The following is a 17,460-nucleotide window of genomic DNA, read 5'->3' as shown; positions in this document are numbered from 1 at the left end:
TCTCTCTGTTTTTTTTTTTTTTTTTAACCACTTAACTTTTATTAAATTGTAAACGGATAATACAAGAGATTAATTAACCAAACAGGGGGCAAATCAAAAAACAAAGCAGAACCATGTTGGTTAGTAGCATATTTAGCAATAGCATCAGCCGCCTGATTCTTTTCTCTGTTTATAAACTCCAGTGAGCATTCCGGGAGAAGTTGCATCCAGTGACGAATATCGCATAACAAATTCCCCAAATCCACATGATCTTTAACTTGATTAATCGTCATACACAACTCTTGATTATCTCCTTCAAACCATACTCGTCGTAAACCACGTATCCAAACTTGCTGAAGAGCTATTAGGAAACTTAAAGCTTCCCCTTCTATAGATGTCAACATCTTTTGTACTTGAACACTTCCTGCACCCAAGAATTTTCCAAACTCATCCCTTAAAATCCAACCCACTCCATCCATTGTTCCTCCAGAACCAGAGCTATAGTCAAAATTGCATTTAATCCATCCTGTTGGTGGGGGTTCCCATTTTGACGATTTCACCTCTTGATATCGTGGTTCAGAGTTAAGTAGAACAACATTCCTATACCATTCCTCATTTGCCTCCATAGCCCGGCGAAGGTCCTCTATAGGATGAAGGTTTCTTTTTTGGAAAATGAATTCATTTCTTGACTTCCATAATAGCCAAAGAATCCAAAACACCAGTTGTCTTATACTTTCATTCACATGTAAGGACTCCATAAATTCAAATAAGACAAGTAAATTATCTTCCAGATTAAGAGTAAATACATGAGATGGCATAATACCTGAGCATCTCCACATTGCCATTGCATGAGGACACAAGAACAAGATATGGTTTATTGTCTCATCATCATGACAACATCGCTGGCAGGTTGGATCAATATTAATTCCCCGAGTACACAACTTTGTGTAAGTAGGAAGAGCACCAGAAATAACTCTCCATAAGAAATGTTTAATCTTCGGCAAGATATTCAGTTTCCAAATTTTCTTTTTAATGACCAGAGAGCCTTCCGGTCTGATAATGGCATCTCCCTCCTGATAAAGATGAGTTACTGTCCAATAACCCGACTTGACTGTGTATCTCATATCTTTTGTATAAGGCCAAATCATACTGTCTTCACTAGCATATCTAGACAGCTTTATCTTTAACACTTGATCTATATCCCCAGGCTGCAGAAATCTCTCAAGAGTTGATATGTTCCAAGAACAAGTATCCTTATCAATGAACTCCTCTACTTTCATATTTTGATTATATGACACTTGAGTCACCTTTCGAGGGGGCACCACCGGTAACCAGTGATCGAGCCACACATTTGTAGATTTTCCATTACCTATCTTTACACGAAGACCCTGTTGCAGTAGTTCTTTGCCTACTTGGATAGACTTATAGCCGTAAGAGGCATGCTTAAGATTCGAAGACTGAAGGAAAGTCATCGAATGGTGGTATCTGCCTTTATAGATTCTACTAAGAAGAGAGTTAGGGTTTTGCCATATCCGCCAAGCTTGTTTGGCAAGTAACGCTTTATTGAAACTATATAAATCACGAAAACCCATCCCACCCTCATTCTTTGGTAGACATAATCTTTGCCAAGATACCCAGGAGATCTTTCTTCTCTCTTCTCCTTTTCCCCACCAGAATTCAGATAGAATTGAATTAATCTCATCACAAGTGGTTTTAGGAATCAAAAAACAGCTCATTGGGTAAACCGGTTTGGCTTGAAGAACAGACTTGATTAGAACCTCTTTACCAGCCTGAGATAAGAACTGGTTGTGCCACTGTGATGTAATAATCTTAATCTTCTGAACAATGCCTTCAAACTCTTTGACTTTACTTCTACCAAATTGTTCCGGAAGTCCTAAGTACTTGCCCGCTCCACCAATGACGTGAATGTTTAGTATATTCTGAATTTGAACTCTTCTTTGATTATCTATTCTCGCACCAAAGATAATCGAAGACTTCTCCAAGTTAACTTTTTGACCAGACGCTTTCTCATACTTACCAAGAATATCAGCCATACAGGATGCATTCTCCTCATTTGCTTTACAGAAAAATAGAGAATCATCCGCAAATAAAAGATGAGACACTGATGGACATCTTCTTGCCAATTGCATTCCTTGAAAATTATTTTCTCTTTGTGCTTTATCAATCATCTGACTAAGAGCTTCTGCACAGATAAGAAACAGATATGGAGATAAAGTATCCCCTTGCCGTATACCTCTTGATGGTTTGATCTCTCCAAATGGTGTTCCATTAAGCAATACCGAGTAGGTAACAGATTTGACACATGACATAATCCATGAAATACAAATAGTATGGAAGCCCAACTTAACCAGAATATCTTCAAGAAATCTCCACTCTACCCTGTCATAAGCTTTACTAATGTCGGTCTTGATTGCCATATATTTCTCAGAGCAGTCCTTCTTTGATTTCAAAGCATTTATCAACTCATGAGCAACTAATATATTATCAGAGATTTGCCTTCCTGGAACAAACGCAGCTTGTGATTCCGAGATAATTACTTCCAAGCATTTTTGAATTCTCAAACCCAACACTTTGGAGATCAGTTTATACGCGACAGAACATAAGCTTATAGGACGATAATCACACATATTTGCTGCCTCAGGAAACTTCGGAATGAGGCAAATATTAGTATGATTAATCCCATTCTCCATTTCACCAGTTTCAAAAAACCTCTTTACCATCTGACAAACGTCCGGTCCAATAGACTCCCAAAATTGTTGATAGAATGCTGCAGTAAATCCATCAGGGCCTGGGGCTCGATCCGCACCAATTAAATTCAGAGCTTCTTTGATCTCTGTATCTGTAACCAAAGCTATAAGTCTCTCATTCATCTCCATCGTCACCCTAGGTTGGATATTAGGCAAACACTCCTCAAGAGATATTGTTGGAGATGATGAGAACATTTCTTTAAAGTAATCTTCAGCCACCCGAGCTATTGTTTCCTCTTGATAATGAACCACTCCATATTTATCACTTATTTTTGAAATTTTATTCTTGCTCTTCTTCATTTTCGTCAATCCATGATAAAATGGAGTGTTTCTGTCCCCAAGATTCAGCCACCTATTTCTACTTTTCAATTTCCAGTACTCCTCTTCGTCCCGATAGGCTTGATTCAACTTACCACGTAGCTCTTGAATATATTCAGTTGAAACAGTGCTATCTCTTATGGCTTGATCCAACTGATTACGAATCTCAACTATACTGACAGCCGAGTTCGTTTGATTTCTTCTTTTCCATTGAATTATCTCAGTACGGCAATGACCAAGTTTCTGATTCCAACCTCGAATAAATTCTGTTTGACCCCAAGTATCAATGACCGTATCCACAAATCTCTGATCTGTCACCAATCTTTTATCATAACAGAACAAGCCCTTTCTTCGACGATGTTTATAGTCAATGGAAATAACCATCGGTCTATGATCAGATTCCGCTATTTCCAAATATTCATTCACTGAAACCGGAAACTTATTCAACCAAGATGTATTTACCATAACTCTGTCTAAGCAACACTCAATGATCTCCTTTCTGCGACGGCCAACCCAACTAAAAGGGTTCCCTGACTGCTTCAAATCCTTAAAGTCACAAATCTGAATCATTGTATTAAAACTCTGAAAACTAGATAAAGCTCTTACTCGACCACCTATCTTCTCATTAGGATTTGTCATTTCATTACAATCACCACACAACATCCAAGGTCCCAATCGAGTTGTTGCTATGCGCTGAAGCTTCTCCCAAAGAATATGTCTTTCTTTCGGAACTGGATGACCATAAACGCAGGACAAGTAAAACTGAAAACATTGATATTCAACATGCAAATCTACAAGGCGAGCATCACTGGAAATACAAGAAACAGAAAGGAAAGACTTCCAAAAGACAGCTAATCCACCACTTAATCCTACTGGTGGTACAAGGATCATTTGATCAAAACCAAGATAAACTCCTATATCTCTAACATAGTTGTTAGCTTGCTTGGTTTCAATCAGGAACAACAAGTCTGGACGATACAACCTCTGCATCTCCTTTAGACGTCGAACTGTCAAGCGTTGTCCCAAACCTCGACAGTTCCACACCTCCACTTTCATGGTGCGTCTGGTGGAACCGGGCCCACCGCGCCTCTGTCGATCATTGAAGTGTGATCATGTTCCTGATCCTGACCATAGTCCTCCTGTAGCTGACGAAGTGCATTGAACTCCGCAGACATTCTCATCTTACCCACCGGGAACTTATCTATAGACTCCTCGCTTAGCTCCTCACGGCTTCTCTTACCCAAGCAAGTATCAGACACCTCCATCGTTTGATCACCCTGAAGAAACGATCCATACTGCCTAATGTCAACATCATCATAGCGGCGAGCTTCCCATTCCAAGATAGCATGATCTTCATCTTCATCCGATTCAACCTCTAGCTGCCCTTGGACTTGACCTTCCACCACTGTAGTCTGATGAGAAGAACTACCTTTCTCAATCAGGGACTCAACAAACTCTTTCCGTCTCTTCATTCTAACTGCTCCTACTCTGCTTTCATACTCTTGTTGCACCTCCACCATAGGAGCATCAGACCAGAAATTTTGCATTAGCGCAACAAAAGAACCTGAAGCAGAGCCTCTCACCGGATTCTGATTTGATTGTGCAGGCAGCACAGAAGCATCTTGTTGCTCCGGAATCTCCATATCACCAAGGCCTGGGTTATCTCCATCCTCTGCATTCCCACCATCACCATCACCATTCTGAGGATCATCATCTCCATTATCCTCCACCATCTGCGCACCCTCCACTGGCAAACAATCACCAGAGTCATGAGTGATCATTCCACACTGGTCACAGAAACCTTTCAGACGCTCATATCGGAACTGCAACAGCGTGTTGATTCCTGGTGAGAACTGAAAATTCCTCTTGAATTTAAGAGGGTTGGCAACATTCCAGTTGATACGCACCCGGACAAATTCAACCGCCGCATTCACTTCAGGCTTAAAGTCAACTTTCATAACCTCTCCCATTCGATCTCCAATATCACGGATGACCGGCTCAGACAGATACTCCAGAGGTATACCCCTTATCTGGACCCAAAATGGAATGTGGTTAAGGTTTTGATCATCCATACCCGCATTCCACCGGGAAACGACCAGCATTCGATCATTAAATGCCCATGGACCCCTTTCAAGCACAGATGATAGCATCTCCTCCGTAGGAAACACGAACTGGAACTTCCGCCTCTCTACAAGACGCCCTGTGATGAGACCCGGAATGCCCCACATCTTCGGTAAGGACGTCAGAAGCGCCCTTATGTTTTGCTTTGTTTGCATAGTTGGTCTTCCCATCAACGAGAATTGGTTCACCCTCCGAGCCTCAGAGCAGACAGCCGCCGACAGAGCCACCGGAGCATCATCAATTCCCAGACTCAAATCTTGAATTGCTCGTCTCAAATTATCCGCCATACTTGAAAGAGAACAATCGTAGCGATAAGTATATAGGATTTGGGTGGAAATTTTAGATCCCAATTTTGACAAATTGTGATCATATATAGACCACAGCACTCTCCAGTAACTTCTGATAACTGCTTCATCGTGATGGAGAGAAATCCCCACTACGGAGATAGAGGATTCATGGGAGGAATCGTGGAAAAACCACCCCACTACCAAATCAAATTGAGAAATATCAGATCGGGAAACTTCGAACAAAGAACAGAAAAATAACCGTAGAATCGCCTTTGCGATCGCCATTAACCGTTGTATTTACTTTTCTCTGAAGCCGAGCAGTTTCTATAGACAGTAATCTCTCTGTATATTACTACTGATGATGGTTTCCTTTTCTAATTAGGTGATTATTTTTTTTAATTTAAATAAAATAAAGGCTGAAGCCGACAGAGCACCGCCACGAGGGAATTGTCTGAAAGCGAGAGAAAAGGCTTTTTCTCCGTCTTGGTAAAGTCTTGTTGGCGCCGGAGGAAGGGAGATTATATTAAAGTCACATGCTTGTGAACTTTAAACCAGCAACTGACAGCCTGGTTGACCGCCACGTGTCGTACGCTTTTAATTACGTCACTAGGGGAAAGCGTTTTATAAAACACCTCTTGATGTTATTTGTATTAGGATGAAACGACGTCGCTTTAAGAAAGGAAACAAAACAATGCACAAAAGCCCAAAGAAAGCTCACAAAAGCTTGGGCTAGGATTCAGAGAAACTTGATTCAGACTTTCGCGCGAACCAAACCAAACCAAGTAAACCGCCAAATAAAAACAGTTGGACCAAGTGGCCTTATTACAAACTTACTTTTCCCATAAGAGTTGGATCATGCTCCTCAGAGAGATCTCGCACGAGAACCACGTTAACGTCCACATCAACTCCGCGGACATGTCTCTCTACCTCGCATTCGACTACTTGGAGCACGATCTCTACGAGATCATCAGACACCATAGAGACTAAGTAGGACATTCTTTAAACTAGTACACCGTCAAGTCTTTGCTTTGGCAGCTTCTTAACGGATTAAACTATCTACATAGTAACTGGATTGTACCCAGAGATTTAAAACCGTCGAATATTTTAGTTATGGGATTGTTAAGATAGCTGATTTAACCAAGTGGTTTTGGGCTAGTGGTAAAAGGCTCATAGTTGTGAATACTATCATGGGTTTGATTTCCTTTGGCCACCCGAATCACTTTAAGTGGTAAGAAAACGTGGATCTTGCGGGTCTCGAGGTGATTAGAAAGCTTTTGGGATCACACCACGATTATCAAAAAAAAAAAAGATAGCTGATTTTGGGCTTGCAATGATATACCAAGCACCGTTGAAACTATCCCTGCGATTTTGGTTTTCCAAAACCAAACCGTCGTTTTCAGTTTACGGAAATTTTAAAAACCAATTCTGAAATTAACCGAATTAAATTTCAGTTTGGTTCGGTTAGCGGTTTTTCGGTTTTCACTTTATTTCTTAAAATAATCAAATTTTTTTTTTGTTTTCGGTTAATTTTGGTATAATTTTCTCAAAAAATAGGATATTTTTGGTTAAACTCAGTTATTTCGGTTAAATTTGGTTATTGTTTTTTTCGGTTACTTTTGGTTCGATTTTTCGGTTATTTTGGCTGTTTCGATTCTTTTTAAAAAAAAAAAACTGAAAATCCAAAACCAAACCAAAAACCGAATTATTTTTCAAATTCCTAACAAACTAAACCGACATGAGATGGGGGAGTAGATCGATGCCAAGACCAATGGTTGGGCATAACATGCAGAGGATGCAACGTCAAGGCATGAAGGCTTATAATTTTCTAGCTCAGGCTGGGATGAACCCAAGTGCAGTGTCGTCTTAACCAACATAATAGCCCTAAGCAAAACAAAAAATATGGACCTTTTATGAATTTGTTTTTATATTTTTTCTCCATTACATTTCTTTTAACTTAGAATTAAAATAAGCTCTAAGACCTGAAACAAATAGAAGAAGAAAATATGTACCTTTTTATAAATTAGGTTTACTTAATTATGGATCCTTTTGCTAATTAACAGGGTAAAATGGACCTTAAAAATAACACCAGAAAATTTGTGGATCTATGAACCTATGCAAATGCCCATATTGTCATAGCCAAGAGCCCAAGTGTTCCTCTGCCGCAGAAACGCGGGATGGCTCAACCGCACCAGCAGAAAGAGGAAAGATCCTGGAATGGGTATGCCTGGTTAAGCACCTCCTAACAAGACCAGACGTCTCTAAGGTAAAGTCGATATCATCAGTTTCAATTTTTCGTAGCATTGGAATTTGTAATGAGCTTTGGCAGCGTTGTGATTTGCTTTAAAGTAGACTAGATTGTAATTCAGCATATGGTTTCTTGCTATTCATATGGATAGATTCTCTAATATTGTAAAAACATTCTCTCAAGTTCTTGTCTTAGTGAGAGCCAACCTAAGTTAATGGTTATACGTATTAAAGGTCTTTGTTACTTCGAAAGTTCTAAGTGGCTAACATTGAAATGTGAAGTAAGCAATATCGGAATTGACCAAATGTATATCTAACTATGGACTATTTCAACAAACAGGTTTTATATCTATATAGCTAGGTTTCTTTTTGCAATTTTTTGTATATCTTTTTTATCACACAGAAAATGTGTATATCATAAAAATAGCTAAACAATTGGTGATTTTGAATCTTTGATGTAATTTCTGTTTATGTAATCTTTATTTATTTAGTAGTGTTTTTCAGTGATATACTGATATTCAAGACTAGCACATTGTGTAGTGTAATACTACTTTACTTTGTGGTTGCACGAGATTCACGCTCTTGATAATATAACTTCCAGAAAACTGTGCTCCCACACAATATTCAATACATGCAATAAACAAAAATTCATACTACTTGTTTTTCTTTATTGTACTACTTTTATTATATAGTTTTTGGGATATTTTATTTCACCCTTCCATACACGCAATCATTTAAGGAATCTAATAAACTTTATGATTATTGGAGACGAAAATGCTATAATATTTAGGAAAATAACCAATCATTTAGAAAAATGCTGTAAAGTGAAAAACAAAAAAAAATATGGTCATGTGACAATAATTACATTCAAATGCAACTCTTACTATAAACCCATACCATTGTAATCTGTGTTTTGGGGCAGAGGAATGCTTTAGAATAGACTAGATTGTAATGCATCATGTGGTTTCTTTGCTATTCATATGTATGGATTATGTAGTTTTGTAAAAACATCGTCTCAAATTTTTGTCTTAATGATAACAAGTTTAAGTTAAATGGTTTTACCTTTTTTTTTTAAGGTATTTGTTGCTTCAGAAGTTCTAATTGGTTACCAGTGGAATGTGCAGTAAACAAAATCTGGATTGATCAAATGTTATTCTAGTTATTTTTATAACATTTTAATATTATATATATTAGTATGTATATATAAAGAAAAATCAAAACCCTGGTTGAAACTGGTCCGACCAGCTATCCAGTGATAATGCGGAGTCAATGTCCGGTCCGGTTTTCAAAACATTGTTATTTTTATAAATAACTTATAACTGTTAATATTTAAAACAAATAAATCTTTTTGGCTAGATGTGAAATATTATATGGTGATATGTTAAGTACAAAAATGTTTGCCTTCAAGATATCACATTTACTTTGTATCCTTAATCCATCAAATTGCCTTGTTTTGTATTTACACAATGTTTTCAAACTTATTCAAATTCACACGCCATAATGTATACATATTTTAATTTTATTAAAAATATGTATAATTATATAATTATTAACAATATGCATTGTGTAGATGACTACTTACTTTGTGGTTGGACGAGATTCACGTTCTTGATATAATAGAGCTTCTAGAGAAGGTATTACTACCACAGAATACCCCCACTATATATGTTACTCAAGAGCGGGTCCATAATTTTTTATATACGAGGCATAATTATTTTCCTAGAACTATTGTTTACATGATAAATATTTCAGTGAGGTGGGGCACATGACATACCTCCTCTTGTCATAGAACCTACCAAGTAATTCAACATATCCAATAAATAAAAATTCAGTAGTATGCATTGCATGCAGTAGATCCATTCCTATTATTTTGTTTATTTTGCCGACATTTTCCAGTACCTATTATTCATATAACTTCGGCGAATCTAACTTTTTCTTACTGTGTGCATTTTGTACGGATACAAATTTATCAAGTTGGATACAAATTTATCAAGTTGGATACATATTGCTTGTAAATAAATTATATAAACATGAGAGTATAGTCGTCAGGTAACCAAAATCAAAGGTAATCTAAAAGCATATTTACCAAATATGAGAGATTTTCAAAAATTATAAATAAATTTAGTGCTAAAATATTATATGAATATTTTAAATGTGTAATATTGAGTGGGATTTTCCTGTTTTTAGGTATCCACATAAAAATATTTATTATACGACTTTAAGAATCCATCAATCATAGCTATTTTCACCAATCACATTCAATTATTAAAGGAATATTTTAATAAAAGTTTCTATAATTGGAAGCATAAAGGTTTTAATATTGCGATAACCAATCATATAGAAACTAGGTTAAGACCCGCGCCTTGCGCGGGATAAACGTTATATATATAAATTATTTTATATATTATATGTTTATAGCATATTATGAAATAATAAAAATATTTTGAATAATTAAAAAGTCATTATCTACTACTTATATAATTAAATTGGTGCGAACATATAAATAAATTTAATAAATCGAAAAAATAATTTTTCTATTTGATATGATATATAATTAAATTTAAATGATAGTAACATATATATGGTATATGTTAATATTAATATTTATTAGATGATGTTTTTTGCTCATATTTGTTTTTATCATTTGTATCTGTTATAGCAAAAAGTCTAAATTATTGATAACAAAATTTTCACTGTGGGAATAATGGTTTAAGTAATTTATAATATTTTAAAAAATTAAGTTGTCAATATTTTTTCAAATTTTTTATCAAAAAAATGTTCAAAGTAAATTTTAAAATTACGATATTATGTATTTTTATATGGCATATAGTTTAATTTAAAATGATACATATATTTATATATCTTTTATTTTTGATACTTATTAAATGAGACTTTCAACTTATATTATTTTTCAATTATTTGTATCATGTCATAACAAAAGTTTTAAATCATAGATCAAAAAATTTGAATGTGAAACTTTTAACAGTTTTAGTAATTTATACTCGTTTTTAAAAATTCAAAATATAATATATAAATAATTTTTTGAATTTTTATTATATGGTTACTATGATTGTTTAATTAATTTTAATAGCTTAAAATTAAAAAAAAATATAATTATAATACACACTTATTTTTATCAAATCTTTATTACTTAAAAATCATTAATTGTCATATATACTTTAGCCACATTAGGCAATTCCGTAATCTTATTTAAGGAAATAATGAATCACATTAATAATGTATTTATTGTTGTTTAATAAAAAACTTATTATATATTTAAATGGACCAACCTATTTCTCTAAGGATTCTAAGAATCATTCTAGTGATGACACGTGGCTACAAAAAAATATTGCAATGCTTCTCAAATAATATATAGGGGATAAGATTCTAGAGTTTTCACACTTATTAAGAAAACACGTAAAATTTTGACAATAAATATATTATTTTCCGTGTTTAACTATTTCCTACGATTTCTAATATATAAAAATTCAGTAAACACAATTAATATATTTGAAATTTACAATTTACCATTTTTACATACATTGAAAAGGTAAAATATGAATTTTTTAGAAATATTTTTTTCTAAAACATAGATCATTCTGAAACAGAGGGAGAATAACTATGTTTAAGAGAGTTAAGTGATATACATATGAATGAAATATATTGTGCTCTAATAAATCTTATTTCTATATGCGTAACAAATAAAGGAATAATGTATGTGTGCAAATCTTTCTAATATCTTTGCTAAATATATGGAGTTAAATGTTACAAAAATATAAAATATAGAAATAAGATCCTGATAATAAATCTTTTATTGCTATGTTTTGCAGGGAACACTTGTGCGGGAAGCAATAATAAAACTTCCATTTTCAGCATTTAAGGTATTTTTATAACCTATATTAATCTAGTCACTTGTCCCAAAAAAAAATACTAATATAGTCAACAAAATTATTTTATAATTTATATATATGAACATTGACAAAATAAACATAACAAATTTTCTGAAATACTTGAATGATTGCCATTTGACTACGTACGTTCTCAGGGTTAATATGAAATATGTTATGATGTTTAAGTAGATGATCTCTTGTTAATATATATTGTATCATGTTAGGGATAAGTAACATGGGGTCAATATTTGCCACTGCCATCGAGCTACAAAAATTTAGTTATCAGGTAAACACATTTAACTCAAAACGTTATATAGTTACATGATACAATTGAGGTTATCACACGCTATTATTCAGTCTGGTATTGTTCATCATTGGTATCTAACCAATGTATTTGTGTGTTGGGAGTTATATGTATTGGAAGAAACCTTTCATGACGGAAATTAATTAAAGTGTATTCAATTAAGTTTTCATTCATAACTATGGTATATCTGGTACATTGTTAAACCAATTTGATATAATATGATTTTGTCTACGGACGATTACAATTTGTATAATGGGTCTACCACGCACACAATATAATAAAGGCCAAGTTGTAATTAAAATGGTAACTTGTATTAATTATCTCCCGTTACTATATGTATAATGTTGGTCGATGAATGGCATAAAAATGTAATTTTCCTAGTAACTAAAGGATTCTTTCAAAAGGGTTTTGAGAGAGGCTGAGAAGCTGACACATCAGCATGGTACTATAAGTTACAACTTAAACAATGCTCCTCAATTAATATATAGGGGAAGTGTGGTAAAGTGAAGTAATGTGACTGAAGAATAACTCATACGTGATACGCCTACTACATTCAAATGTAACTCTAATCTATATATAAAGTATAAACCCATACTACACCTTCACTCCAATTAACATCTAAACAAGCAATATTACCATCGGGAGAAAGGAAAAAACATGGCCGAGTTAGTCCCCTCGAAGTTCCAAGGAACATCTCCGGTAGATATTCCTATCGTCGATCTAAGTAACAACGAAGACCTAGTGGCACGTGCGGTGGTGAAAGCAAGCGAGGAATGGGGGATGTTTCTGGTGGTTAACCACGGGATCCCAACCGAGCTGATGCGGCGGTTGAAAGAACTTGGGACAGAGTTCTTTGAGCTGCCTGAGAAGGAGAAGGAAGCCGTAGCTAGGCCAGCTGATTCTATGGACTTAGAAGGATACACAACGGATTACGAGAAAGATAAAGAAGGTAGAAAAACATGGGCTGATCATCTCTTTCACAGTCTGGCCACCGTCAAGAATCAACTACAGATTCTGGCCTAAGAACTCTCCAGATTACAGGCACGAGTATAAGAATTTTGTGATCACTTTTATCCACTTATTTATTTTATTTAAAAACATTTTCCATTTTTAAAGATATCTTCGAATAGCAATAAATCAGTTTTTTTTTCAAAAAAAAACAATCAGTTTTGTTTAAAAAATAGCACACTCAAGAAAGATTATCAAAATAACATTTACTAAAAGGTATAAATACTTGCTTCGTTTCGATTTAATTGTCGTTGTAAGAAAAAAAATTTGTTTCAAAATAAGTAGCGGTTTAGAGTTTCAATACAAAATTTATTAATAAGATTTTTCATTTTATTTTTCTATTGATTGAAATATGATTAGGTGTATATGTAATTGTGCTTTCGTTTTGGAAATATACAAAATCATATGTTTGCATAAACCTAAAATGACAATTAAAATGAAACGGACGGTAGATATTTATATAAATGAGTTTATAGGGTGAGATTAAGGTTTATGATTTATGAATTATGATGTAAAATATTTTAGTGTTATTTTTTAATTTTTTTTTGAACACGTGCTATTCTTCATTAATAAATGATAGTTTGGGAAAAAATTTAAAATGTTATTTTTGTACAAAACTAAAAAATAATAATCAGGAAATTTGTTATTTTTTTAACTAACACATTTTCTCGCTTTACCAACTAGTTTTGAGTTAGGTTCTGTCGGAATAAAATCGTGTCCGACTTTTATGTAGAATGTATATTTGTTGAAACAGAGAGGTGAATGAGGAGTATGCAAGGGAGATAAAGAAGCAGTCGGAGAAGATCATGGGGTGGTTATCAGAAGGATTAGGGTTACATCGTGATGCATTGAAGGAAGGTCTCGGCGGAGAAACGGTGGAGTATCTGATGAAGATAATTTTCTATCCGCCGTGTCCAAAACTCGAACTGCTCTACGGAGCTCCTCATCACACAGATCTCAATGGAATAACGTTCTTGATCGCTGATGAGGTAGATGGACTTCAGGCGTACCAGGATAACAAGTGGGTCGACGTCAAGTATGATGACTCCAGCATCGTCGTCATCATTGCCGATCAAATCAAGGTATTAGACGAAGTCTCCAATATTAAGTCATGTTTGTTTAGTTTTGATTGTTGGGGATGTGTACAAGGCAGGCGACTGCCCTTGGTCGGATGAAATTAAGAGTCTAATTTTTAAAGAAAATAAATAAATATACATATATGTACATAAGTTTTATTTTATATGTTTCTATCTAAATTTAATTACATTTTATGCAATGGTTTTTAAAAAAAAATATTTGGAGTTTGTAGAGGATGAGCAATGGGAGGTATAAGAGTGGGGAGCATAGAGTGACGATGGATACGGTAAGGACGAGACTCTCGTGGCCGGTGTTCGCGGAACCGAACCTTGATCATGTCGTCGGACCTTTGGCGGAGCTAGTTATTGACGATGCTCCTAAGTTTAAGCCTTATGTCTACAGAGAGTACAAGTATCTTAAGATGAACAAGCTTCCTATCGACTGACGCTAATCTCAATGAACGACTGTTTCAGTTAATTGATGTTGGAAGTTTCTGTTAATTAATTATCAATGTACTATATGCTTTTATAAATAAATGCTGAAGCTCCGGTCTTTTAATCTATCCATGTGAGAAATGATATTTATTTTGCCTATCAAATTTATCTTAATTAATTAACTAAAATTCTAGAATAATATCAATATATTTAACCTACTATCGCGAGAATGTGTTGCATAGAGTGACGGTGTATAAAGAAAGCAGAAGAGTTACTATTTTCTACGTAAAATGCAAAAGGAACAAAAACCAAAAGGAAATATGGATTATATGATTCTAAAGTTCATATAAATAATAGGAAATTGATGCTTTTGAAGATTTCCTAAATATTCATGTTAATCAAAAATATGGTTTGTCGGCCAACAACATTAATTACTTTTGTTAATTTGGTCAATGGTGAAAAAGTTTTTTTTTGTTATTATCCTCATATATATTAATTTGGACTAATCTTTAAACTTATAAATATTTCAATGAGGTGGGGCACATGTACCTCCTCTTGTCATTGACTTACCTACAAAATGGTTCAACTTAAGTACCGAAAATCCAAAATTCAAAGGTAATCTAAAAGCATATTCACCACAAATATATATGAGAGATTCTCAAAATTTATAAAATAACTATAATGATAAATTTCAGATGTATGATTATTGAGTGGGCTTTTCCTGTTTTAAGATATTTTATTTTATAATTTTAAGAATCCATCATAGATATTTGCACCACTGACAATCAATTATTAAAGGAAGAGATAAAAGTTTTGAATCATTGGAAACATTTTAATATTCTGATAACCAAATAACCAATCATATAGAAAAATGTGGTAGAGTGAAGTAATGTGAGTATGTGACTGACGAATGACTCATACTGTCATACACCTACTACATTCACATGTACTCTTATCTATATAAAGTATAAACCCATACTACACCTTCACCCTCCAACTAACATCTAAATAAACAATATTCCCATCGTGAGAAAGGAAAAAAAAAAACATGGCCGAATCAGTCCCTTCAAAGTTCCAAGGAACATCTCCGGTAGATATTCCTATCGTCGATCTAAGTAACCCAAACGAAGACCTAGTGGCACGTGCGGTGGTAAAAGCCAGCGAGACATGGGGGATGTTCCAGGTGGTTAACCACGGGATTCCCATCGAGCTGATGCGGCGGTTGAAAGAACTTGGGACTGAGTTCTTTGAGCTGCCTGAGAAGGAGAAGGAAGCCGTAGCAAGGCCAGCTGATTCAACGGACTTAGAAGGATACACAACGGATTACAAGAAAGATGGAGAAGGTAGAAAAACATGGGCTGATCATCTCTTTCACAGGGTCTGGCCACCGTCAAGAATCAACTACAGATTCTGGCCTAAGAACTCTCCAGATTACAGGTACGAGTATTAAAATGTTGTAATTGTTCCTCTATTCCTCAAAGTAAGATTTTCTAGATTTATTTTTTGTTCCAAAATGTTAGATTTTCTAAAATTTTAAGGTACTTTTAGTAGTTAATGTTGAAAAGTTGTATACTTTTAAGAAACATTAATTGAAAATATTTGAATTGGTTGAATACTATTGGTTGATATTTTTATCTAATTAAGATTAATTGAATATAAGTTTACACTTTTTTAATCTGTGTGTATTAATCTTAAACACTCTATAAAATGAAAAAAAAAAGTGATTATTTATTTTGTAACAGGGAGGTGAATGAGGAGTATGCAAAGGAGATAAAGAAGCTATCTGAGAAAATCATGGGATGGTTATCGGAAGGACTAGGGTTACATCATGATGCATTGAAGGAAGGTCTTGGTGGAGAAAAGGTGGAGTATCTAATGAAAATCATCTTCTATCCGCCGTGTCCAAAACTTGAGTTGCTCTACGGAGCTCCTCATCACACTGATCTCAATGGAATCACGTTCTTGATCGCTGATGAGGTAGACGGACTTCAGGCGTACCAGGACAACAAGTGGGTCGACGTCAAGTATGATGACTCAGGGATCGTTGTCATCATCGCCGACCAAATCAAGGTAGAGACAAAGTTTTGAACATTTTCAGATAAGTCATGTTTGTTTGGTTTTGATTATTGGTACAAGGCCTGCTTAGCTATGTGCACGGTCCATGAAAGTCTAATATCTTTTTAATAAAAGATAAACATATATTTAAGTAAGTTTTAATTTATATGTTTCTATCTAAATTTAATAACATTTTATACAATAGTTTTCAAAAATAATGTGAGTTTTGTAGAGGATGAGCAATGGGAGGTATAAGAGTGGAGAGCATAGAGCGACGATGGATACGGTGAGGACGAGAATCTCGTGGCCGGTGTTCGCGGAACCGAACCTTGATCACGTGGTCGGACCTTTGCCGGAGCTAGTTGTTGATGATGCTCCAAAGTTCAAGCCTTATGTCTATAGAGAGTACAAGTTTCTTAAGATGAACAAGCTTCCTCTCGAGTGAATGAGTGATACAAATCTCATCATCCAGAAACAGAGGAGACAAGATCATGAACGACTGTTACAGTTAATTAATGCTGAAGTTTCAGTTAATTAATATTCAGTTTACTCTATGCTTTGAATAAATAAATGTTGAAGCACCTGTCCATGCGAGAAATAATATTTGTTTTTTTTTGTCACAAAAATAATATTTGTTTTGTCTATCAAATTTATACTTTAATTAATTAACTGATGATTTAGAGAGAAAACGATACTACATGTGCCTCGATACGTGTTTGCATTGAGTAGTCGTTTTAACCGACTATCGCAAGAACGGGTTGCATAGAGAGTGTCGGTGGATAAAGAAAAGCAGAGGATGTCGTGGCAACTTTCTGTCGGTGCTGATCCTGATGTGATCACCGAACCATAGCCGGAGCTCATTGTATCCTTCTATGTTCAAGCCTATTATCTGCAAGGACTATAAATAACGAGGCTTTTCGAGCTTCTTGTCGATTGAACCAAATGAGACTTCTTTCTACAAATCAAAATTAGAGT

The 17,460-nt window shown here is 34.8% G+C and overlaps 1 protein-coding gene and 1 pseudogene across 1 annotated transcript; both read left to right on the top strand.

Annotated features, from left to right (window-relative positions):
• Positions 1-12,492: 12,492 nt before the first annotated feature.
• LOC106405224 lies at positions 12,493-14,556 on the top strand (annotated as a pseudogene).
• Positions 14,557-15,402: 846 nt separating this feature from the next.
• On the top strand, positions 15,403-17,174 carry LOC106382906 (flavonol synthase 3). Its single transcript, XM_013822988.3, has 3 exons — positions 15,403-15,867; positions 16,173-16,500; positions 16,718-17,174. The coding sequence occupies exons 1-3, from the start codon at positions 15,479-15,481 to the stop codon at positions 16,928-16,930; spliced, it is 930 nt and encodes a 309-aa protein (XP_013678442.2). The 5' UTR covers positions 15,403-15,478; the 3' UTR covers positions 16,931-17,174.
• The last annotated feature ends 286 nt before the right edge of the window (positions 17,175-17,460 follow it).

Source organism: Brassica napus, chromosome C2, assembly GCF_020379485.1.
Source record: "Brassica napus cultivar Da-Ae chromosome C2, Da-Ae, whole genome shotgun sequence".
Lineage (NCBI taxonomy): Eukaryota > Viridiplantae > Streptophyta > Magnoliopsida > Brassicales > Brassicaceae > Brassica > Brassica napus.
Note: the sequence above shows the minus strand (reverse complement) of the source record. Positions and strands in the feature narration are given on the sequence as shown.

What these genes read in the sequence shown, in the direction of transcription:
- LOC106382906 (XM_013822988.3), top strand. Translation starts at nt 15,479, where the DNA reads ATGGCCGAATCAGTCCCTTCAAAGTTCCAAGGAACATCTCCGGTAGAT. An exon ending in AAGAACTCTCCAGATTACAG is followed by an intron (nt 15,868 to 16,172) that starts GTACGAGTATTA and finishes ATTTTGTAACAG; the next exon opens with GGAGGTGAATGAGGAGTATG. An exon ending in TCATCGCCGACCAAATCAAG is followed by an intron (nt 16,501 to 16,717) that starts GTAGAGACAAAG and finishes TGAGTTTTGTAG; the next exon opens with AGGATGAGCAATGGGAGGTA.